We start from the raw sequence: 25,420 nt of genomic DNA on the forward strand, positions 1-25,420 counted from the left end.
AGTCAACCTGCGTAGCAGCTTTGAGTGTCCTATGGACTCGGACCCCAAGATCCCTCTGATCCTCCACACTGCCAAGTCTTACCATTAATACTATATTCTGCCATCGTACTTGACCTACCAAAATGAACCACCTCACACTTATCTGGGTTGAACTCCATCTGCCACTTCTCAGCCCAGTTTTGCATCCTATCGATGTCCTGCTGTAACCTCTGACAGCCCTCCACACTATCCACAACACCCCCACCCTTTGTGTCATCAGCAAATTTGCTAACCTATCCCTCCACTTCCTCATCCAGGTCATTTATAGAAATCACAAAGAGTAGGGTTCCCAGAACAGATTCTTGAGGCACACCACTGGTCACCAACCTCCATGCAGAATATGACCTGTCTACAGCCACTCTTTGCCTTCTGTGGGCAAGCCAGTTCTGATTCCACAAAGCAAGGTCCCCTTGGATCCCATGCCTCCTTACTTTCTCAATAAGCCTTGCATGGGGTACCTTATCAAATGCCTTGCTGAAATCCATATACACTACATCTACTGCTCTACCTTCATTAACGCGTTTTGTCACATTCTCAAAAAAATTCATTCAGTCTAGTAAGGCATAACCTGCCTTTGACAAAGCCATGCTGACTATTCCTAATCATGTTATGCCTCTCCAAATGTTCATAAATCCTGCCTCTCAGGATCTTCTCCATCAATTTACCAGCCACTGAGGTAAGACTCACTGGTCTATAATTTCCTGGGCTATCTCTGCTCCCTTTCTTGAATAAGGGAACAACATCTGCAACCCTCTAATCCTCCAGAACCTCTCCCGTCCCCATTGATGATGCAAAGATCATTGCCAGAGGCTCAGCAATCTCCTCCCTCGCCTACCACAGTAACCTGGATTATAGTATATCCCATCCGGTCCTGGTGACTTATCCAATTTGATGCTTTCCAAAAGCTCCAGCACTTCTTCTTTCTTAATGTCTCTACGTTCAAGGTTTTCAGCCTGCTGTAAGTCATCCCTACAATCACCAAAGTCCTTTTCCATAGTGAATACTAAAGCAAAGTATTCATTAAGTTCCTCCACTATCTCCTCCAGTGCTAAAATTCCTTTGGTACACCATTTACTTCAGTCTCACAGTTCATTAGCGTCACCCCATCGCACATTTCTTTGCAATATGAAAGGGACCAGGATGGCAGTGCTTGGTTGTTAATAGGCGGGGTTAATATCTGACTTTCAAGAGCACTTGTGAGTTATGTTTCGGCCGGACTTAGTCCTTAAACTGCTGGAGAACAGTGCTGAAAGAACAGGTGTTGTTTTCTCCCAGTAGGGATTAGTTTTTAGTTTTGAGTGCTCCTGCTACGTTTTGTCACCCTGCAACCTTTTCCTTCAATCTCTTTGAATTATGGAGGATAGCATGTGTATAAATGTCTCTCTCCAGCAGATCTCATCATGACTCCAGTATTTCTACTATTTTTTAATATTTCTTAATTGTACACATAATTTTTTTTATGTTCCATCGCTGAGCAGCAGTGAACCATCTGACTGGCCTATCAGAGTTCTCTTTGAGAACTAGCTGACTTGATCAGCATTTCTGATCTGACTATTGTTCACGATTGCACTTAATTTAAAAAAATACATTGGTAATGCAGCAGCGTTACCAATACCCTGCCAAGAAATATTGGCAGCACAGTAGCTTATCAGTTAGTGCAACGCATTAGAGCGCCAGCAGTCACCATTCGGGCTCAATTCCTGCCGCTGTCTGTAAGTGGTTTGTACATTCTCTCCATGACCATGTGGATTTCCTTCAGGTTCTCCGGCTTCCTCCATCATATCAAAGAGGTACAGGCTAGGGTTAGTGAGTTGTGGGCATGCTATGATGGCAACACTTGGGGGCTGCCCCACCACATCAAACTGTGCATTTCATTGTATGTTTCAATATTCCAATGTACTTGTGACAAATAAAGCTAAACTTTAATCTCTGAAAAATAAAACACATAGGCTACTCTACTTAACAATGATTCATTACAGTATGAGCTGCCACAGTGTGCTTCATTCTACCGTTCTCTTGGATGTGAATTCATACTGAAGCAAGCTACCTTCAGTAAAATGGTAGCATTATAGAATGATATAGTGTAGAGGGAAGCCATTTGGTCCATTCTGTCTGTGCCAGCTCCTAATTTTATAGTTAATCCAGTTCTGCTTCTCCACTATTTTCTCAGAATCAGAATCTAAGATTCAAAGATTCGTTTATTATTATCAAAGTACGATTCTATATACAACTCTGAGATTCGTCTTCTCCAGTTAGCCACAAAACAAAGAAAAACCACAAAACCCACCCCCCCACACAGAAAAGATCACCAACCCCCTCAACCCTCCGACACAGAAAAACTGACAAAACAGAACAAGAACATTGACTCCCAAATCCTCTGCCCTCGCACAAAACGAAACAAGAACACCGACCCCTAAACCCCCTCAACTGCACTAACAGAACTCAACACCCCCCCAAACCACTTCCCCTTACACAAACATGGATGGAAAGGAACATGCAAAAACACAGAATTTAGAAAACAACAGTCTGAAAAAGTTCACAGTCCATAAATGCATTCAGGTTTTATATCACCCGCATATGTTGTGAAATTTGCTGGTAGTGCAGAAAGAGAGCAAAGATAGTGAGGTAGTGTAAATGGGTTCATTGTCCATTCAAAAATCTGATGGTGGAGGGGAAGGAGCTGTTCCTAAAACATTGTCTGTGTGTCTTCGGGTTCCTGTACTTCCTCCTTGCTGGTAGCAATTGGAAGAGGGCATGTCTTGGGTGATGGGGGTCCTTAATGATGGATGCTATCTTTTTGAGGCATTGCCTTTTGAAGATCTCCTCAGTGCTGCAGAGGCCCCATCTCAAGTATATGTCCAATTCAATTTTACTGAATCTCTCCTGAATTCAATTTTATAAAATGTTACTGAATTGAGTATTTTATAATGGAGGCAAATTAAAAAGGAATCAATAGGAAATATTTTTATTTAAAGTTTCACAAGAGAAAAAATATGCTGAGTGCAAAAAATTCTGCAAAGTAAAACTGTTAGGTTACTTCTGGTGCTTTTATTCCAGGTAATGTGTGGTTTCGTCAGGGTATTTCTCCAAGTTATCCTCAGGGATCCATTTGGCAACATGTCTCCACAAATGTTCGTAAGGTGTCTGTAGGTCCCATTGATCAGGTAAGTGCCTCCTGATGTATGAATGCCAGTTAACTTTGTTCATTCAAGTGGCATTCACTGTTCTAAATGCAAATCAACAAAAGTTGGACAAAGGTAGATTTTGTAGCTGGGTAAGAGGAATGGTGGTTTAAACTAGAAAATAATTTTCTAGGTCTGACTTGCGTTGTGTTCTGTAGTAATGGGAAAGCCCCCATGCTGAGTTGTAGGGGGCAGACAAAATTTCTAATCCATCCCCATTCTAACAGGAAGAACATGCAACTCCAGACAGATTTATTGTCAAAGCATGTACACCTTGCAATTCATTTTCTTGTCAGCATTTACAAGAAAATAAATGCGTACAAGTTCAAAGTACATTTATTATACAATATACAACTTTGAGATTTGCCATCTTGCAAACAGCCACAAAACAAGAAATACCATAGAATCCATATAAAGAACCCTCCTCCCCCATGCAATAAGACCATCAGAGATGTGAGAAGAGAACAAATCACGCAAATAGCAAACAAATAACACAAGGAACATTAATCATCAAACTGTAGAGTCCACAGCCACAAGCCCCCGAGGCAAACAAACCTTGCAGTGTGGAACTCAAGACTCCTGCAATAGAATTTATGAAAAGCCATACATAAACAAAGACTGACAAACATCCAATGTGCAAAAGGAGATGAGCTCTGCAAACAAGAAAATAATAATGCTAAGTTATGAAGAATCCTTGAAAGTGAGTTTGCAAGCTGTAGAGTCAGTTCAGTGTTGAGGTGAGTGAAGTTATCCATGCTAGTTCAGGAGCCTGATGGTTGTGGGGTTATAACTATTCCTGAACCTGGTAGTGTGGGACCTAAGGCTTCTGTACCTCCTGCCCGATGGTTGTAGTGAGAAGTGGGCATGGCCTGGTTGGTGGGAGGCTGCTTTTTTTGTGTCAGTGTTCATTGTAAATGTACTCAATAGTGGAGAGGACTTTGCCACCACTTTTCTGTATACTTGGCCATGAGCTAGTCCTCATCGGAAAATCAGAGGTGGAAAGGGTTAGCAACTTTAAATTCCTAGGTGTTACTGTTTCAGAGGGCCTGTTCTGGGTCCAGTAAGTAAGTGAAATTACACAGAAAGCACAGCAGCACCTCTACTTAGGAATTTGCAGAGATTCGACTTGACATCTTCTACAGATATGTAGTGGAGAGTGTATTGACCGGCTGCATCACAGCCTGGTATGGAGACACCAATGCCCTTGAATGGAAAATCCTACAAAAAGGTAGTAGACCAGTCAATCATGGTAAAGCCCTCCCAACCACTGAGCACATCTACGTGAAACACCGTCGAAGGAAAGCAGAAACAGGGATCAGGGACCAGCATCAGGGACCCCCACCACCCAGGCCATGCTTTCTCCTCACTGTTGCCATCAGGAAGAAGGAACAAGAGCATCAGGACTCACACCACCAGGTTCAGGAATAGTTACTATCCCTCAACCATCAGCCTCTTGAACCAAAGGGGATAACTGCAGTCAATTTAACTTGCCCCATCATTGAAATGTTCCCACAACCTATGGACTCACTTTCAAGGACTCTTCATCTCATATTCTCATTGTTTATTGCTTATTTATTATTATGTATTTATTTTTTGCATTCTTTTTGTATTTGCACAGTTTGTTGTTTATTTTTTGCACATTAGTTGTTGTCCGTCCTATTGGGTGTGGTTTTTCATTGATTCTATTGTGTTTTTGTATCCACTGTGATTGCCCATAAGAAAATAAACCTCAGAGTTGTATATTGCGACATATATGTACTTTGATAATACATTTGCTTTGAACTTTTCAGTATGCTATGGGTACAAGTTGTGTCTTAGCGACTAGAGCACATCCCTAGGCTGATACTACCATGCAGTAGTAAGAGTACTGCTTCATCTGTATTGGTGTACATTCGTTCAATACGAGTTAATCTGAGATCCATAGTTCTCTCTTGTGTAAATGTGAAAAGCTGTGTTGTACCAGATCAGGGGAGTCCTTTATGATGCCCTGCATCGTATTTGCCATTCAACACTAAACATTGAGAGAATATTGTCTTCATGTTGTTGTTTATGGGCGCTTGCTATGTGTACAATTTAGTTTCTGCATTTCTTACATCACGACAGTGACAACATTTTGAAAATACAATAGTAAAGGTCTTTGAAATTAAACTGAAATCTTGAAAGGTATTATAGAAATATAAGTATAAATAATATAAATATTTCATAATAACATTTGTGCTGACTGACATCAAGAATTGTACTGCTGGCTCAAGTTGATCCATAGAACATAGAACAAAGTTGAAAGTAAATGAAAGACTGCACCAACGGGCAACCAATGCACAAAACACAACTAAATGCAAATACAAAAATAAATTTAAAAGATAATAATAATGTGGCAAGCATTTGGTCCATAATAACGGATGAGGAACTCCCAGTGGCCACACATTTTAATTCCACATCCCATTCCCATTCTGACATGTCTATCCACGGCCTCCTCTGCTGTAAAGATGAAGCCACACTCAGGTTGGAGGAACAACACCCTATATTCCGTCTGGGTAGCCTCCAACCTGACGGCATGAACATTGACTTCTCTAACTTCCGCTAGGCCCCACCTCCCCCTCGTACCCCATCTGTTACTCTTTTTTATGCACACATTCTTTCTCTCACTCTCCTTTTTCTCCCTCTGTCCCTCTGAATATACCCCTTGCCCATCCTCTGGGTTCCCCCCCCTTGTCTTTCTCCTCGGACCTCCTGTCCCATGATCCTCTCGTATCCCCTTCTGCCTATCACCTGTCCAGCTCTGGGCTCTATCCCTCCCCCTCCTGTCTTCTCCTATCATTTTGCATCTCCCCCTCCCCCTCCAGCTTTCAAATCCCTTACTCACTCTTCCTTCAGTTAGTCCTGACGAAGGGTCTCGGCCTGAAACGTCGACTGCGCCTCTTCCTATAGATGCTGCCTGGCCTGCTGCATTCACCAGCAACTTTGATGTGTGTTGCTTGAATTTCCAGCATCTGCAGAATTCCTGTTGGATGAGGAAGTTTGTTAACTCAACAACTATTTTATTGTGATAAACACAAAACAGACCCAGAGATTAACCCAGTCCTGACGAAGGGTCTCGGCTTGAAACTGTACCTCTTCCTAGAGATGCTGCCTGGCCTGCTGCGTTCACCAGCAACTTTGATGTGTGTTGCAGAGATTAAACCTAACCAGTTTCATACAGATGGGGGAGTTGACCATCACACACCCGTTACATTCTGGGTGACCCACAAATACACAGCTGAATAACTGTATAACCCAAGCTAAAATGTAACAATAAATGAACTGGAACTTCCCATCATAATCCCACAAAAGCATTTTAACACAAGAACAATAAACTGTGCTGGTCATTAGAAATGCAGCAATAGGCTGTTGACCATGCCCCCCACTGCGTTACAATAATAAATAAATAAGCAATAAATATCAAGAGCGTGAGATGAAGAGTCCTTGAAGATATGTCTAAAGGTTGTTGGAACAGTTCAGTGATGGGGCATGAAGTTGAGAGAAGTTATCTGCTCTGGTTCCAGAGCCTGATGGTTGAGGGGTAACAAGATTTACAAGGATGTTGCCTGGATTGGGGAGCATGCCTTATGAGAATAGGTTGAGTGAACTCGGCCTTTTCTCCTTGGAGCAATGGAGGATGAGAGCTGACCTGACAGAGGTGTACAAGATAATGAGAGGCATTTATCGTGTGGATAATCAGAGGCTTTTCCCCAGGGTTGAAATGGCTAGCACAAGAGGGCATATTTTTAAGGTGCTTGGAAGTAGGTACAGAGGAGATGTCAGGGGTAAGTTTTTTACACAGAGAGCGGTGAGTGCATGGAATGGGCTGCCAGCAGCGGTGGTGGAGGAGAAAACGATAGGGTCTTTTAAGAGACTTCTGGATGGATACATGGAACTTAGAAAAATAGAGGGCTATGGGTAAGCCTAGGTAGTTCTAAGGTAAGAACATGTTCGGCACAGCTTTGTGGGCCGAAGGGCCTGTATTGTGCTGTAGATTTTCTATGTTTCTAACTATTCCTGAACCTAATGATGTGAGTCCTGAGGCACTTGTACCTCCTCCCTGATCGCAGCAGTGAGAAGAGAGCATGTCCTGGGAGGCGGGGTCCTTGAGGATGGATGCTGCTCTCCTATGCTCAATGGTGGGAAGAGTTGATGGATAACCATAATGGATTGGGTCATCTCTACTGCATTTTGTAGGATTTTCCATTCAAGGGCATCGGTGTTTCCATTCCAAGCTGTGATGCAGCCAGTCGATGGAAGTTAGTCATAGAAACATAGAAAACATACAGCACAATACAGGCCCTTCAGCCCACAAAGCTGTGCCGAACATGTCCGTACCTTAGAACTACCTAGGCTTTACCCATAGCCCTCTATCTTTCTAAGCTCCATGTAGCCATCCAGGAGTCCCTTAAAAGACCCTATCGTTTCCGCCTCCACCTCTGCTGCCGGCAGCCCATTCCACACACTCACCGCTCTCTGCGTAAAAAAAAAACTTAACCCTGACATCTCCTCTGTACCTGCTTCCAAGCACCTTAAAACTATGCCCTCTCGTGCTAGCCATTTCAGCCCTGGGAAAAAGCCTCTGACTATCTACACGATCAATGCCTCTCATCATCTTATACACTTCTATAAGGTCACTTCTCATCCTCCATCACTCCAAGGAGAAAAGGCCGAGTTCACTCAACCTATCCTCATAAGGCATGCTCCCCAATCCAGGCAACATCCTTGTAAATCTCCTCTACACCCTTTCTGTGGTTTCCACGTCCTTCCTGTAGTGAGGCGACCAGAATTGAGCACAGTACTCCAAGTGGGGTCTGACCAGGGTCCTATATAGCTGCAACATTACCTCTCGGCTCTTAAAGTCAAAGTTATAGATGTCATGTTGAATCTTTGCAAACTCCTCAGGAAGGAGAGGTGCTGCCCTGCTTTCTTTGTAATTGTACTTGTGTGCTGGGCCCAGGAGAGGTCCCCTGAAATTAAAGCACCTGTCGTGGCACCACTCAGCCAGTTTTTCAGTCTCCCTCCTATATGCAGATTTGTCACCACCTTTGATTCAGCCAATGACTCTGGTATCGTCAGCAAATTTAAATTTGGCATTGGAGCTGTGCGTAGTCACACAGTCATAAGTGTAAAGCGATTAGAGCAGGGGGCTAAGCACACAGCTTTGTGGTGCACTTGTCCTTTGTGGAGATTGTGGAGTTATTGTTGCCAATCCAAACTGACTGGGATCTGCAAGTGAAGCACAGTACAGGCCCTTCAGCTCATACTATCAAAATTTTTTCAATATTCGATAGGTTTTAGTGAAATCCCTCCTCATTCTTCTAAATTCCAACAGGTATGGGCCCTTCTTAAACCCACATTTCTGAGCATGTTTTGGCCGTCTTCCTTAATATGTTCTTATTTAAACTCTTTTTTTACCTTGATTGATAATGTACTGATGAGGCACCTTGCATTGCCCTACTCCATATAAAGTGCAGCGTATTATAGACGGAAGTTGTAAAGATACTGATGTGATAGCAAGGTCGATAATTCTAGGTACTAATAAATGTAAATTTTCCCTTTTGAAACAGATCTGGATAGTCGCTGATAAGGTTCAAGGCAGCCACAGCCTGAGCTGTGGGACAGTGTGTCATCGCTTAGGTGTACAGCCACAGGAACCCATGGGTAGCTGTTGGGACTACGGCATTGGAGTAAGTTAGCAATTTCCGTGTGAGTACTAACAGTTATATAGTTAGTGCAACTATGTACTAAATATCTACTCAGAAGACCAAATGGCCTAATCTGCTCCCATGTTTGATGGTTCTATAATAGGTGAAGGCCATTTAGGACTGAAATAAGGACAAATTTCTTCACATTCTGTGTGCTAACTTCGAAATTATGTTCCCTGGAGAGGTGTGGAAACTCAGTCACTGAGTTCATTCAAAACAGAGATCAATAGATTTCTGGATATTAAATGAAGCAGGGGATATGGAGAGAGCTCTGGAAACAGTGTTGTGTTATAGGATTAATCAACCAGCCATAAGCTTGATAAATAGTGGAACAGATCTTAACGGCCCAATGGCCAAATTCTTCTGATTCCTGTTCTTCTGGGGTCACACATTGTGCATTTACCCTGGATATTTCCTTTTAACTGTGGAGATTAAATACAAAATTTTCTGCGGGCCAGTACTGAGTAATATTGGAAATGACAATTTTGGCATGAATGGCCCAACTCTGCTCCTACGTTTTATGGCCTTGTGTTTTAATTTTTTTTAGCAGGACTTAATCATTTTTCATTGATCTAAGGACATTAAAATGTTACACACCTAAATGTGAGAATCAATAAAGTTGTTTTTTTACCTTTCATGCCTGCTTTTCATTAAATGGCAGATTGGTTAAATCAGGGATTCATGTGTGTGTGTGTACTTTCACCTCATTGTTTCTGAGGTTTTAGTTACTAAGAACCTCCAGCACCCAGGGCATGCCCTTTTCTCACTGTTACCACAGGCAGGAGGTACAGAGGCCTGAAGGCACACACTCAACGATTCAGGAACAGCTTCTTCCCCTCTGCCATCCAATTCCTAAATGGACTTTGAACCCTTGGATACTACCTCACTTTCATTTTTAATATACAGTATTTCTGTTTTTGTAACTTTTAAAAAATCTATTCAATATACGTAATTGATTTACTTGTTTATTTATTATTATTATTTTATTTGATTTTTTTTTCTCTCTCTGCTAGATTATGTATTGCATTGAACTGCTGCTGCAAAGTTAACAAATTTCACGTCATATGATTCTGATTCTGATTCTGATCTTGGCAGAACCTCCAGCACTTCAATTAAGCCTCATAAAAATTGAGGCCATTCTTTATTGCTTCGTAAAAATTTGGCATTGTTCCCTGCAAACAGCAGTTTAAATCTAAATGTATTCCCCACCAATATTTTTCTTTCCATTAGTATTTTTATCCTGAGTTCACCAACACCTGACCTCCAGAGGTAAATCATCAGAAATTTTTCCAAAAGAAGATTTTAAAAGCAAGGAGTTTCAGTGGTAAATTGGAGAAATGGGGAACGAGAGAGAATGTAGATGACACAAAGTGAATTGTGAGGAGGCCGGTAAATTGGTGCATTATGATTGTCACACATGTTTTGTATGTCATCCATACAGATCATTTCATTACAACAGTGCATTGAGGAAGTACAAGGGAAAACAATAACTAACATCAGAATGTCACAGTTACAGAGGAAGTCCAGTGCAGACAGGTGTAAGTCCATTACAAGATAGATTGTGAGGTCAAGAATCCATCTAATGTTTGTGGGGCATTTTCAGTAGTCTTGTAACAGTGGGATAGAAGCCGTCCTTGAACCTGGTGGTATGTGCTGTTAGGCTTTTGTATCTTCTGCCCATTGGAAGCAAGGAGAAGAAAGAATGTCGAGTGTGGGTGGGAGCCTGGATTCTGCTGGCTGTTTTACCGAGGTAGCAAGAAGTGTAGGCAGAGTCTATGGAGAGGAGGCTGGTTTCTGTGATGTACTCAGCTGTGTACATACTCTGTGCAGTTTCAGAACAGGGTGTATCTTGGTAGGGAAATGAACAGTCAACATCTCAGGCTGAGAGCCTTCATCAGGGCATGACAAATTCTTTAACCTCCTGTGGAAATAGGGGCACTGGTGAGCTTTCTCGTTCCTGGTGTCTACAGGGTTTGACCAGAACAGGTCATTGGCAATGTACACTCCTTAGGAACTTGAAGCTTTCAAAGATGGGCAGATGGGTGACAAATGCAATTTAATACTGAGAATTGTAAAATATTATACTTAGATACAGTACTGTGCAGGGTCATCCTTGGGCAGAGTGTGGCACCTGTTTAGCTCCCTGATCGGGGTCATGAGAAGCCATGGGAGCAGGTGGTGGATGGTTGTATGAGCAGCTGGTGCATATCACCAGTGCTTGTTATGTGACCACTGACGTCAGGTAGGCAATCTCTGAAGAGTATTGATCGTGGCTGGAATCACCCATCTTGTAAGGACACTGGCCAGAAGAAGGCGATAGTAAACCACTTCTCTGGAAAAAATTGCCAAGATGGTCATGGAAAGACCATGATCGTGCCCACGCTGTACAACATGGCACGTAATGATGATGATGGATGATGACTATGCAAGAGTTTTAAGTGTATATGTGTGTGTGTGTATATATATATATATTTGTGTAGTTCTGTGTTTGTCAACTTGGAGCAGAAATCAAGTTTTGTATATCTGGCAGGAGCAAATGATTTTGGGAATGGCGAGGGTAGAGTGCCTTGGGAGGGGTGTGGGACAGGTGGCAGAGAAGGTATGCCAGGGCAGGAGGTGGCACAGGTGCAGACACACCCAGCCCTGAGACACCAGGGAAGATCATGTGTTTCCAAACAATTGGTTTACAGATCATTACAGGATGTCTCTGGTGCTTCCTGCTCCCTCCCCTCTCCCTTCCCCTTTTCCCAGCCATGATTCCCCTCTCCCTGCCCCCTTCCCACTCTCAGTCCACAATAGAGACCCAGATCAGAATCAGGTTTATCATCACTCACATATGTCATGATTTTTTTTGTGTCAACAGTACAGTGCAAGACATAAAATTACTACAGTACTGTGCAAAAGTCTTGGGCATCCTAGCCATATACTGTATGTGTACCTAAGACTTTTGCACAGTAATGTAGTAAAATGAAAAAAGGCAATAGAGATCTGATGTTTACAAGATTATGAGAGGCATAGATAGAGTTCAGGAGAATGAATGTTAAAAGGCCTGAAAAGATTAGATATGGCAAAGTTTTTTCCCGTGGTAGGGGAGTCTAAGACAAAAGGGCACAGCTTCAGGATTGAAGGATGTCCTTCTAGAACTGAGATGCGGAGGGTGATAAATCTGTGGAATTTGTTGCCATGAGTGGCTTTGGAGGGCAAGTCATTGGGTACATTTAAGGCAGAGATAGGTAGGTTTTTGATTAGCCAGGGCATCAAAGGGTATGGGAAGAAGGCGGGGGAGTGGGGATGACTGGAAGAATTGGATCAGCCCATAATTGAATGGCGAAGCAGACTCGATAGGCCAAATGACCAACTTCTGTTCCTATATCTTATGGTCTTATGGTCTTAAACAAACAGTATTTGCTTCCCAGGGTTGAAATGTCTAATACCAGAGGGCATGCACTTGAGGTGAGAGGGGGTAATTTCACTAAGCAATATATAAGGCATTGTTCTATATGGTATAAAGGGTATAAGAACTAAGAGATACTAGAGTATCGTGCATATTCAATGAAATCAGGTTGAGAAATTGAATAAAACAGCATTCAGGATTCACTGAAGAGCATAGATAGTGTAGATGAAGAGAACCGGGGGCATGGGATTGGGATGGCCAGCTAAAGAAGCAAAGTGACATGATGGAAAGTTTCTTTACATAGCAAATGATTAGGATTTGGAATGTTTTGCCAGGCATTGTCTGCCCTGTCATTCAAGGGTTGCCGTTAAAGAACTAGCAGGATTGTGGGAAGAGGCTGGAGTAGTAAAAGCAGCTAGATTGTTTTCGCATAGACTTGTTGGGTCCTGATACTTTTGTAATCCAAAGGTTCTTCAGAAATAAGAGTGAGGGATAAACCATATTACTTGTGATAATTTTACAAGAGTGGAAACTGAACAAGAAAGATAAGCCAAAAGAACAAAGAAAAGACAAAGGAAAAAGCATACGTGGTCATTTCATTCTGAGACTAGAGATAACAAAAATTCCAGAGGTAACAACTAACCTATAAAATAACCAGATTCAAGTGGTGTGACACCTGCTAAGGAACACTTAAGAAGTTTCTAGATGTGTACCATGATTACTGGAAAATTCTCTGAACAATTGCATGTATGTAGTCGGTAGTCACTTTATTAAGTACCTCCTGCACCAAATAAAGTGGCCACTGAGTGTATACTCATGGTCTTCTGCTGCTGTGGCCCATCCACTTCCTATTTGATGTGTTGTGCATTCAGAGATGCTCTTCTACACATCACTGCTGTAACCCGTGGTTAATTGAGTGACTGTCAGCTTCCTGTCAGCTTGAACCAGTCTAGCCATTCTCCTCTGACCTCTCTCACGATTAAGACGTTTTTGCCCAAAGAACTGCCACTCAGTGGATTTTTGTTTTTTGTTTTTTGCACCATTCTCTGTAAACTCTAGAGACTGTTCTGCGTAAAAATCCCAGGTGATCAGCTGTTTCTGAGATACTCAAACCACCCTGTCTGGCACCAACAATCATTCCACATTCAAAGTCACTCAGATCACGTTTCTTCCCCATTCTGATGTTTGGTCTGAACAACAGTTGAACCACTTGACCATGTCGGCATGCTTTTATGCATTGAGTTGCTGCCACATGATTGGCTGATTAGATATTTGCATTAAGGAACAGCTTTACAGGTGTGCCTAATAAAGTGGTCACTGAATGTATGGGTGATTATATAAAAAAACAAGCAAGCATAGAAAAGTTAAACTGCAGGAGAAATAATAATGCTACACCCCAATCCAACAATGGGCTGATCAGACTCCTTCTATGGTTCTGTAACTGAATAGCACAATACAGGCCACGATGTTGTGCTGGCCTGTATAAACCTACTCCACAATCAAACTAACCTTTCCCCCTTACATAGCCTATAACCCTCCATTTTTCTTACTGTGTATCAAAATCAGGTTTATTGTCATTGATACAAGTCATGAAATTTGTGACAGCAGTATACTGCAGGTAAAGCAAATTATGTAGGTTACAATAAAAAGGTAAGTAGTGCAAAAGAGGAATAGTGAGGTAGTGTACATCAGCTCCTGGAGCATTCACAAACCTGATCTTGGAGCAGGGGGTGTTCCTAAAACTTTCAGTCTCCCACCACCTCCTCCGTGATAGTAGTAATGAGAAGAAGGCATGACCTGGGTGGTGAGGGACCTTTGTGATGCACGCTGCCTTCTTGAGGCATCACCTTTTGATGTTGTGCTTGATGGTGGAGAAGCTAGTTCCCATGACAGGACTGGCCAAGTCTACAGCCCACTGAACTAACCCCTCTGAATAGGCCTGATCACACACCTCCAATGCTGTGCACAAAACCTTAGAAAACCAAGTTTTTTACTTCCTTAATGGTCCTTGATCCTTTATTTATTTATTTAGCAATACAGTGTGGAGTAGGTCCTTCCAGCCCTTCAAGTCATGCTGCCCCAGCAACCCCTGATAACCCCAATTAACCCCAACTTAATCATGGGACAATCTACAATGACCAGTTAACCTACCCGGTACATCTTTGGACCATGGGAGGAAACCAGAGCCTCAGGGGGAAACCCATGCATTCCATGGGGATGATGTACAGAGACTCCTTACATATAGCGCCAGAATGAAACTCCAAACTCCGATGCCTCGAGCTGTAATGGCGTTGCACTAACCACTACGCTACCGTGAAGAATTAATAATGAATTTGTTAACGACCTTTAACTATTGTAATTCTAATTGACTAGGATTCTCTGCAGTCTCTTCTTTCAAGGTAACTTCTATTGTGGAATTGTTTTCTCATTGTAGGGTGGCTGGGATCACATCACTGTCAGAGCCAACTCAATGGACCCTTCATACAGTCGTGTTCCCAAAACCCCTGACAACGAGCCCGTGAAGCTGACAACCCAGAATGGAACGGCAGGCACCAAATCTAAAAACAGTTTAATAATCGAGCAGCAGGAACTTGATCAAAGTGCTGTCAGATGCTGACAGCTTGTATCACAATGTTGCATGTTCTGCTTTGGTGTTGTTATTGGTCCAGGCAATGCCTGAGCTTTCCCAGAGCTGACCTGAGACCACTTACTGCATTAAGTAAGTAGAATGGTGCTGTGAGTTTGTGTGTTAGCTATGTTTGGTGTTATTTTGCACTGTGGGCATAAAAATGCCTATCACTCTGACTGAACTCCAATAACAAATATGTAGTATGTTTGGTTTAGAGTGCAAGGCACTGATACATCTAAGCCAACATGGTGTTGGTTTCCATTTCATTCTTGCATTGACCAGACACCAAAACATTCATCATTCTGTCTGTGTTTTAGCAATGGAGGCCCAGTAATATATTGATTCCAGCAACTTCTCCAACAGAGAGAAAAAAAAACAACATATTTTTGCAGTGGCACCCATTCACATGCCTGAGTAAGGACGGGACAACTCACAAGAAGGTACGAATTTTTGAAAACCACCTCAGAGATGAACGTAGAAGAACTGGTGGTACGTGCTAGTTAGCACTGCTAACATTCTCAAACAGGCAAGCCTGCTTTGGGTCAGAGAAGTATTAACCAATTTCCCCCGGGATCAATAAAGTATGACTATGGCTATGACTAAGTATTCACTCTAAATGCATGTGCAGAGTATTCAGTGGAACATCAGTAGTTTTGGTTGCAGAATTGCATGGACAGCTTGGGTCCCTGAGGTGGTTCTCAATGCAGAGAACCGTCATCTTTAACATTGCTGTGTGCTTGACTGGCAGAACTTAACTACAGTTGACCATAATGGCCAAATGGCTTGTTTCTGTGATAACTTTGAGGAATGTCGTATCATTTTTTTAATGCATGCATTTCTAAATGACAATAAACGAGGACTGAGTGAACTCATAATCTAATCTAATCTAAAAACTAACTGACGGAGCACTAACAATCCACCAGATTCTGTGATTTGTTCTTTGGAAAGTGAACACTGGACAAAGTTAAACTAGGTACAAACTCTGCATGTCCTATATAACCCCAGTGCCAATTTCAGTGGGAACCTATGGGGGCAGAATGGAGTCTGTAATAGCAAAAGCCGCTGGAAATCTGAAGACCAAGGAAGCGCAGCAGGTCAGGCAGTATTACTAGAGAGAGAATCATTGAATGTCTCAGGTCCACATAGCGATGGAGATTTTGAAACTGAAACACTGTCTTTTTCAATATGCAGACTATCTTGTAAATAGAGGATAACTAATCAGTAAGGATGGGTTAGAGAAACTTTCATCCTTCTCACCACTGCCATTCTTTTATCCCACGGAACGGGCATTTCCTGAGGATTCTGACAGGCTAGTTTAAGACCAGGATATCCAGTGCTGTGGATGATTATAACACAAAATCCTACTGTGCTTCCAGTGAGGATACTTGACAAGTGCATTAACTACTGACAGTTGCATTGTGAGATTACAGTGATCTCTATACTGGTGTTATCTAAATGTTTATGTACAGTGTGTGGCATAGAAATACTTGGTCCAGCTGGCCTATCCAATGCTTATCCTCCAGAGAAACTTCAGTCCTACTCTGTCACCATATCCGCCTGTCATTCCAATTTTCCTCTTCTCCCACTCTCCCCACATATGTTTGTGTGTGTGTGTGTGCGTGTGCGTGTGTGTGTGTGTGTGACCATATACAACCCTGAGATTCATTTTCTTGTGGGCATACTCAATAATCCACAATAGAATAATAACCATAATAGAATCAATGAAGGACCACACCAACTTGGGCATTTAATCAGTATGCAGAAGCCAACAATCCGCAAATAACAAAAGAAAGAAAGAATAATAATAAATAAATAGACAATAAATATCAAGAACATGAGATGAAAAGTCCTTGAAACTGAGTCCATAGTTTGTGGGAACATTTCAGTGATGGGGCGAGTGAAGTTGTCTCCTTCGATTCAAGAGTGTGTAGCTGAGGGGTAATAATTGTTCCTGAACCTGGTGGTGTGACTCATGAGGCTCCTGTACCTTCTTCCTGACGGCAGCAGTGAGAAAAGAGAATGTGTTAGGTGGTGGGGTTCCTGATGAATGCTGCTTTCCAACGAGAACACTTCATGTAGATATGTTCAATGATGGGGAGGGCTTTACCTGTGTTGGAATGGACCGTATCCACTACCCTGTGTAGGATTTTTCATTCAAGGGCACTGGCTGTGATGCTTTGTACTTTACACCTTGACATGCACAGATTTCTTTTTCCTGATACTTTGTGCTCAAATGACCCTATGCTTTTCGGAATGGTGCAAGAATCTTGCCCAAGAGTTGAGAATTGGAGAATTTCTACCTCAGGAGGTATCAAGCATGACTCGGAATATTATACAACAGCTAGAGAAGTGAAATGCCCATTAACTAGGCCGGCAGAAGTTAGATTCAATTCTAGTCTGCTTGAACTGTTTTATTAATGGTTGTGTCTCTTTTTAGAAGTGCATTGCCTCGTGGTATTGTGATCCTGAAGCACATCAAGTTACAGGGGATAAGAGCAGTGTAGTAGGAAGAAACTGTTCTCTTGAACCATTGACCCATTAACTGCATACAAATGTAGTTGGGAAGCTTTGAAGATGGCTTGCAGCTCACAGAAGATATGAATCCTCTGCAGTGTGTTTGCAGTTTCAACGGTTAGTGGTCAGACCTGTTGTGTGGCCCCTATTAGAGTCTGAGATTGTCCCTGTGTTAAACATTTCATTCTACAACACATTTGAACCTATTATGCCTCATCTGAATAAACTCCAGTCAGGTTTGAGTTTTACCAGCCAGGTCCATGGCCTGATGAAAAGCTTTTTGACTAATGGTATGCATTACAATTCCCTAACCCAAATGATATGCATATCATTTTTCACCCACAGGCTGTGCCATGACACAAGACAAATTATGATTCTTAATCTGCATCTAGTCCACACCACTGTCAAAGTTCAGGATAACGATGCGATATAAGTGACTCCAATGATAAAGCTGACACCTCCTTTGTTTTCTTGTGTGGCCACCAGTGACCCATTCACAAGACAGAGAGTTGTAGAATTCTACTGGGGTTGATACTTATCCTTGAACCAACAGAACTCTAAACCTTGTCGTAACCACATTGCTGTTTGTGGGAGTTTGCATACAAATTGGCTGTCACACTCCCTGCATTATAACAGCGATGCTTTTACATTGTGAACGTGTCCTGAGGTCATGAAAAATGGTTCTATTTTCATGTTGGGACTTCTGGAAATCTGAATTACTTAATGGGGGGGGGAAATTAAAGTATATTCTTGTTTTAGTTTTAACGACAGCATCCACCAAAATAAATGACTACTGTGGGAATTGCAGTCAAAGCCATAGCTTGGAGAGAGCTGGAAACCAAATAACTGTCAGGCCTGGGTTTGGCCCATGTGCTTCTCCTCAGCCCTACCCTCACTGGTTGGAAGCCACATTGAGAGCTGTCTCGTGTCTAGTTATCACAGATGCTGTGTTTGATGGCAGGTGCTTCTAAACAGATGGCATGCTCCAAACACCATATAGGCTCTGGATCTAAACAAGCTACTCTATCACATGCTTAATTGCTTGTTCATGGCTCCATTTTCAAGAGGCAATATTAAATGTCTTCTATTGAACCACTTGGCTGCAGAATTTTTACTGCACCTTTCTGAGGGGTTTCTAAAGGCTTTGAAATCTCTTTACCTATTCTTTCATATGTGACTGATCGGACCTTCTCTCAGCCCCTCGTTTCAGCAGTATTCCAAAGAATAGTTTTTTAAGAGATGATCTTATAAATATGATGAAGTCTGCTGTTTGTCTAAGTGATGGCTTTGTATCAAAGTCCCTAAATATGTTTGTCCCTGAAGTACTCATTTGGCAAATGCGATTGCCCTGTTTATGAACAGAATCATTGTGCAACAGGGTTCATCAGGAATAACTTTTTAAATCTTGTCATTATCCTCCAGTCCTGTAGATGTTGTTTGTTGCTCTCTCCTGCCGGCTACTTCACACTTCACTTACCAGAAAGTCACACTGGAACAAGTGTACAATATATCCAACATCTGACATTCAACCATGTAGTTTGGTTGTGAAGCCAGTGGAGGCAAACAGCAAGACCTAATGCTCTGCTTTAGTGCTGGAACAAGTAGGAATTAAATTATCTGTTCTCCGATGCCATTGCATAGGACCAGTCTGAGGACCACAATACACACTCAGGTTGGAGCACACTCCTAAAGGGATTCAAAACATTATGCTTGGTACAATCTTGACTCATTATTGAACCTCCTCTGGGGAGTTTGCTCTTTGATTTCAGTGGATTAGATCGGGAGACCCCAACCTGGGGTACAAGGAACCTTTAGTTGTTGGTAGAGGTCCATGGCATAAAAAAGGTTGGGAACCTCTGGTGAAGGTAGTATCTGAGGGAAGAACTCATTGTAGCAATTAAGTTAGCTTCTTCTTGTAGGTATCCTCCACATCTGTGCTTTGGACCTAAATGTGCAGTATATGGTTATATTTTAATCGTCGTTCAGTACAATGCTGATTCCTGTGCTGATTTTTTTGTGTATGGGGTGGGTGGGGGGGGGAGGTTTAGGGGGAATACTTACTGGCATCCCCATGGAAATTCTCTTGCATAATATCACTACGGGGCCTTGAAAGCTAGCAAGAATCTCTGCAAATGTGATCTCTCTAATTCTCCCTATTGGCGTGTCAATAAATACTACTACAGAACAGACATTTTATTTACAGAGCAGTCCATTTAAAAAGAAGCTAGAGAAGTCTGCAGAGAATAGGCATTGCTCATAGAGTTAGCTACAGGACGGCAGAGAGTTAATGTGGAGCTTCTGCACTGCCATAGACCTTATGGACCAAATGGTATGTTTCTGTGCCGTGACTGCTGTGTGAGGCAAAATTTAGGGAAATTAAACGCTGGATGACTAAATTATTTGGGACCAGATGTGTGAAAATGTTAGGAAGTTTATTTTCGATGTTTATTTTATTTATTTAGTTTGAAGACCCTTCCAGCCCTTCGAGCTACACCACCCAGCAACCCCCGACAACTCTGATTTAACCTTAATCCAATCACAGGACAACTTACAGTGACTAGTTAACCTACAGATACGTCTTTTGACTGTGGGAGGAAACTGGAGCACTCAGGGAAAACCCACACATTCCATGGAGGGGACATACAAACTGCTTACAGAGGACTCTGATCTCCAAAACCCCGAAGCTGTAATAGTGTTACGCTACCATGACATTGTCTGTGATGTTTGATTGAAAAACCATTTATTTAACATCTACTATTACATGCATTCTCTGAAAATAACCTCATTTAGACTATTTATTTTATTTGCGACGTACGGGCATTTTACCTTAAACACATTTTGGAAAATTTGGGTAGTCTTCTTAAAAATAATGTGAAACAGAAGGGCCAGTAATTGCTGACTACTGCTGCTACTTTCAGTGTGTGCGTGTTCTTTTTGTAGAACCTCAATCATATCATTCATTGTTTTTGTCTGTGTGTTAAGAAGCCATGTTACTGTATTGGAATGTATACACAAAGCTGGAAATTGGAATCATTTGTGAATCATTTAACCATGAAATACAAAGAATATTGAAAGTTCTGAACAGAAATGATGCTCTATTGAATCCTTTTACCCATACGATTGATTTCATTGGAGATAAATCAGTTAGTGCACTATTCAAATTGTAATTTTGCCACAATTGTGAAGTTGTGCCTCGACCGCCGTGAACCTAATTGTCCCACTATCAACCCCACCTTTCAGAAGGTCACCATCACTCCTACACGATGGGGCTCCCATTCTGATTACCTCTGGGATCTCTATTTATTGGTTTGCTAATTGTCACAAAAGTACTAACTTACCTCACATTTTTGTCTGCTTTCAGCTGCAGGTTTTGAAAATCAGCCAGCAAATAAGTAGGACCTTAGCTATAAACACACATATTATTGACTTTGATTTGCAATACTAAATTCCTTTTCCCAAAAAGTAAGAATGCTAAGACATCAAGTTTCAGAAATCCATAGTTCTCCAGAGTGTACGTGATGGCATTAACAACCTATTTGTATTAAATGGTGTGTTTAGCAAATGTAGATTGAAACATTGAAAAGTTCTGTGGGTTTTTATGTGGAATTTATATTTGTCATCTTTTTTAAAGTGGTTTTATTCAATTTGATTTATGTGTCTCTTGTTTTTTCTGGAGAAGCCTTTGTGCAAAAGTACTATTCACCAAACTAGAGTTAATAGAATATTATATTGTTTTGCTTCTCTTTGGTATGGTATATGTAATTAATAGTGGATTATAGTTTAACCCTTGCTCACAACAAAAGCTGGCCAATCACATATATTGCAAAGAAGTATTGGATTTCACTGATAAATGTATAATGCATTTCTATCAGTACTGCAGTGCCTCTGTGATGGCCCAGTGTAGTTTTGTGTTTGCGTACTGCAAATAACAGCAACCCAGCACCTTATAACCATGCCTACACATCATTTGAAAATGGGGTTCTTGCTGAGAGAGCTGGCTTGATGAGGATCTATCTGACCTGTCCTAGTTACCTATTTGACTCATGTGAAATATACTCTCAGCTTAATGAAGATTTTAGGTGTGCCACAGTAGCATAGAAGTTAGCGTGACTCTATTACAGCTAGGGATGTCAGAGTTTGGAGTTCAATTTCGGCACCAAATGTTCTCCCCATGATCATGTGAGTTTCCGCCCACAGTCTACAGGCGTACTAGGTACTAGGTTAATTGGCCATTGTAAATTGACCTTTGATTAGGCTAGGGTTAAAAAGGTGAGTGTGGCTTGTTGGGCTTGAAGAGTCTATTCTACACTGTATCTCTAAATAAAGTAACAATTTTATTAATTGACAGATTAATTTGGTCATATCAAAGTTATTAGCAAATTCAGACTTTGCTAATACTGCCTGCAAACAATCCTAGTGGAATATCAAGTTGAAAATAATTTATTTCATGAATAATGGGACATCTAATAATTTGGATGGATGTGTTACCACAGGGCAATAGAAGCTTTGTGGATAAGGTAGGATGTAGATTTTGGTCATCATGCATGTGTAAGTATGGCAAATTGGAAAAATTTCACACTGGACTTCATCCACTTGTTGCCTCTTGTATTAAAATTATTTATTTCACTTTCAATAAACAGGACAATGTAAAATTATACAATATCAAACGTTTATAGAGCAATGTTATACATAGAAGAAAAGCAACCTGTGCTGAAATATAATCCAGAGGGTTTTGTGACTGATTTCCTTCAGTCAGGGACATGGATCAGCAATGACCATTCTTGGATTCTGAATTTTTAAATATTTAAAATCTCTTTCTTTCTATGCAGCCATGTTATTAACCCTAAGCTGCACTGCTGTAGAAATATAGGCCCTCATTGATCAGGGTCAATCGTGGATATTGCGTCCTAGCTGGATTCGAAAGCCAGGCCAGTACAATATGGAGAGCACACTGTTGCCCATTTAGCAGGCTCCTCCGCTTCACAGGGCTGATGAATCCAAATAATGGCAGAGACTGATACAGTTTGGCACCAGCAGTGTCGCAGGAGTTACCAGTGAACATTGAACTCAACATAGTACCATCTTAGGGACTCCGGCTTTGAATTTTTCCTTGGGGTTTACCCCTGAAGCCTTCCCCATGAGTGGATATAGCTGCAAGGCAATGGAGGTATGAGATCAAAGTTTTTCTTCTCCGAAATGAGCTGCCAATCATGGCTGATGAGCCCCATCTGCCTGAAATGACTTGTTTTAAGGCACCAGCAACCTGCCTTTGCCCCTCCTCCTGTCAATAGAAAAGGTTCTGCCAAGATTGTTAGCTAAAATACTAATATTCTGGCCAATAGTTCCCCTCAATCTTCCATTATTTTAAAAAATGATCTAGCCATTGTTACATAATCACTTCCTTATAAAACTACAATGATAACACTTCAAAATTACTTAATTGGACATGAAACATTCTGAAATTATGAAATACAAGTTTCTAAGGATTTATTTATGATAGATGGCTATGACTTCAAAATGAGATATTTAATGAGTTAAATGAGGGGTTTTTTTTGGTGTAGATGGCTGTAATTACATGACTTTACTGGTGGTGGGTCACAACCTGCAACTGAATTCTCAAACAGTTGTGTTGGATGGGAGATTGAGGGGAAAATAAATGTGTTGTCACAATACCCAAGCCAGTCTCTATGGGATATCAAATCTGATGGGCTGTAAGGTCTTGAACTGCCCTTATGAATGGATTATTCAATTGCTGTAATGTCAGTTTCCTAGTTCCAGTCTCTCCCAAAATACTGGTGCTTCATTCCTAACCCAACCCAACCCCTGTTCTCCATCTCCATCTCCATCCTTGCTGATCCTTAAAGGATTCTTAAAATAGCTCTATTTGGGGAATCTTCCCTTATTTTGTAATCCCTACATAGCCTTCTGTTTCTTAGATTAAGATCAGCTTTATTTATCACATGTACATCGAAACATACAGTGAAATCCATAGTTTCCGTTAAATCAAATCAATGAGGATTGTGCTGGACAAATGTCACCATGCATTTGACGGCAATATAACATGCCCACAACTCACTAACCCACGTCTTCAGAATGTGGGAGGAAACTGGAGCATCCAGAGAAAACCCGTGTGGTCAGAGGGAGAATGTACAAACTCCTTGCAGACAGCAGTGGGAAGGGTGAATCCCAATCTTACAACTGTAAAGCTCTATACTAACTGCTACACTACCATGCTGTTCCTATCTCTATAACCTGTGCCCAGCCTACAGTCCTCAGATACTGGAGCTGTTCCCAGTCTGGCCCATGGACCATCCCCAGATTTAATCATTCCACCATAAAAGGCTAACACTTGCCTAACATAGCTCTCGTCTTTTGGTGAGGCTTTTGATTACTTGTATCTCATTTGATCCAGAAACATTAGGAAAGTCAATTTTAACTATCAGATGTTCTGATATTGTTAAGCAGACTATTTAAATGCAAGTTGTTGTTCTTGATGTCTGTGTGCATTTAAATCTAGGAAGAAAAGATATGTTAGAAATCACTGTCCTTGCTTCATTTTGAAGAACTTACCAACTTTCATGAAATCAAAGGTAGGTCTCTGAAGATTTGAAATGTTGGTCACGATTCATTAGCCTTTCCCATCAAAAGGTGAGAGGCATTTATAGGACAAGCTCTCCAGCTTTCTCGGGTCTTCACCAGAGTGGCCAAACTAAGGCATCCAATTACATTATATAAGCATTGTTAAAATCATGTTGGAGGTAGGATTTCTAAATATCAACTTATATCTTAGTAACACACAAAATGCTGGAGGACCTCATCAGGCCAGGGTGCATCTATGGAAAAGAGTACAGCTGACGTTTCAGGCCGAGACCCTTCATCAGGACCGGAGAGAAAAAGATGAGGAGTCAGAGTAAGAAGCTGGGGGAGGGGAGGAAGAACCACAAAGTGATAGATGAAACCGGGAGGGGGGAGGGGTGAAGTAAAGAGCTGGGAAGTTGATTGATGAAAGAGATATAGGGCTGGAAAAGGGGGAATCTGATAGGAGAGGACAGAAGGCCATGGAGAAAATAAAAGGGGAGGGGCACCAGAGGAAGGTGATGGGCAGGTAAGGAGACAAGGTGAGAGAGGGAAATGCGAATGGTGAAGAGAAGGGGGGAATTATGGGTATTTTAGTGCCTCTTTTCTTTTGCAGATCCATAGAAACAAGGTACTACTTTAAACTCAAGCGAGTACAGGCTCAGAGCCATCAAACGCTCTTCATACGTTAACCCTTTCAGTCCTAGGATCATTCTTGTAATCCTATGGACCCACCACAATACCACATCTTTTTTCAGAAGGTGCCCAAAACTGCTCTCAATACTATGTGTGGTCTGACCAATGCCTAAACATCCTTGCTTTTATATTCTAGTCTTAATTACTTGTTCCCACTCATTCTGCTACCCATTTCCATCTTGCACCTCATGCCTTTCACCCAGCACTCTGAGCATGCTGACCACCACTGCTTCCTGGTTCATCGAAATGCCCAATTTAAACCTCCTTTCCTTTCAAATCCCTCCACAGCCTGTTTGCTCAATGTCTACACAATCTAAGACCATCCAAAAAGTTTCCACTCCTCCTTAATTTCTGTCCTTTGCATTCCATCTCCACCACCAATCCCTTCAGCTGCTTAGGCCCAATGCTCTGTGTCTACCTCTTGAATGAGCCACAATCATCTGGGTTTGGCAGGTTTTGTTTGACAATGCTGCTAGGAAGAGACTTCAGACCTCCTTTAGTTTAAAGGTGCTTCAGATTGTGTGTTGATTTCTCACTCTGGTACAGTACAGTTATTTCGTCAGCGATTTGAACGGGGCACGACTGTGCAAGTGCATGGAGGTTGGCCAGTGAGAACAGTGGGAAGAGTTTAGAAGGAAGACAGATTTACAGAGCGGGCGTCAGA

The 25,420-nt window shown here is 41.7% G+C and overlaps 1 protein-coding gene across 4 annotated transcripts in view; it reads left to right on the forward strand.

The window, feature by feature from the left end:
• tecpr1a (tectonin beta-propeller repeat containing 1a) overlaps positions 1 to 22,117 on the forward strand; it is a 107,432-nt gene extending 85,315 nt beyond the window's left edge. For 2 of the 4 annotated variants that reach the window (XM_063059369.1, XM_063059370.1), the window contains exons 23-25: positions 3,097 to 3,203; positions 8,810 to 8,929; positions 14,776 to 19,481. In XM_063059369.1, coding sequence (XP_062915439.1) covers positions 3,097 to 3,203; positions 8,810 to 8,929; positions 14,776 to 14,958 — 410 coding nt within the window. In that variant the 3' untranslated portion in view covers positions 14,959 to 19,481. Of the gene's footprint in view, positions 1 to 3,096; positions 3,204 to 8,809; positions 8,930 to 14,775; positions 19,482 to 19,946 lie in introns of those variants that run through there. The other 2 variants (XR_010019350.1, XR_010019351.1) reach the window with 2 other exon arrangements.
• Positions 22,118 to 25,420: the final 3,303 nt, after the last annotated feature.

The sequence above is a fragment of the Mobula hypostoma genome, chromosome 9 (genome assembly GCF_963921235.1).
Source record: "Mobula hypostoma chromosome 9, sMobHyp1.1, whole genome shotgun sequence".
Classification (NCBI taxonomy): domain Eukaryota; kingdom Metazoa; phylum Chordata; class Chondrichthyes; order Myliobatiformes; family Myliobatidae; genus Mobula; species Mobula hypostoma.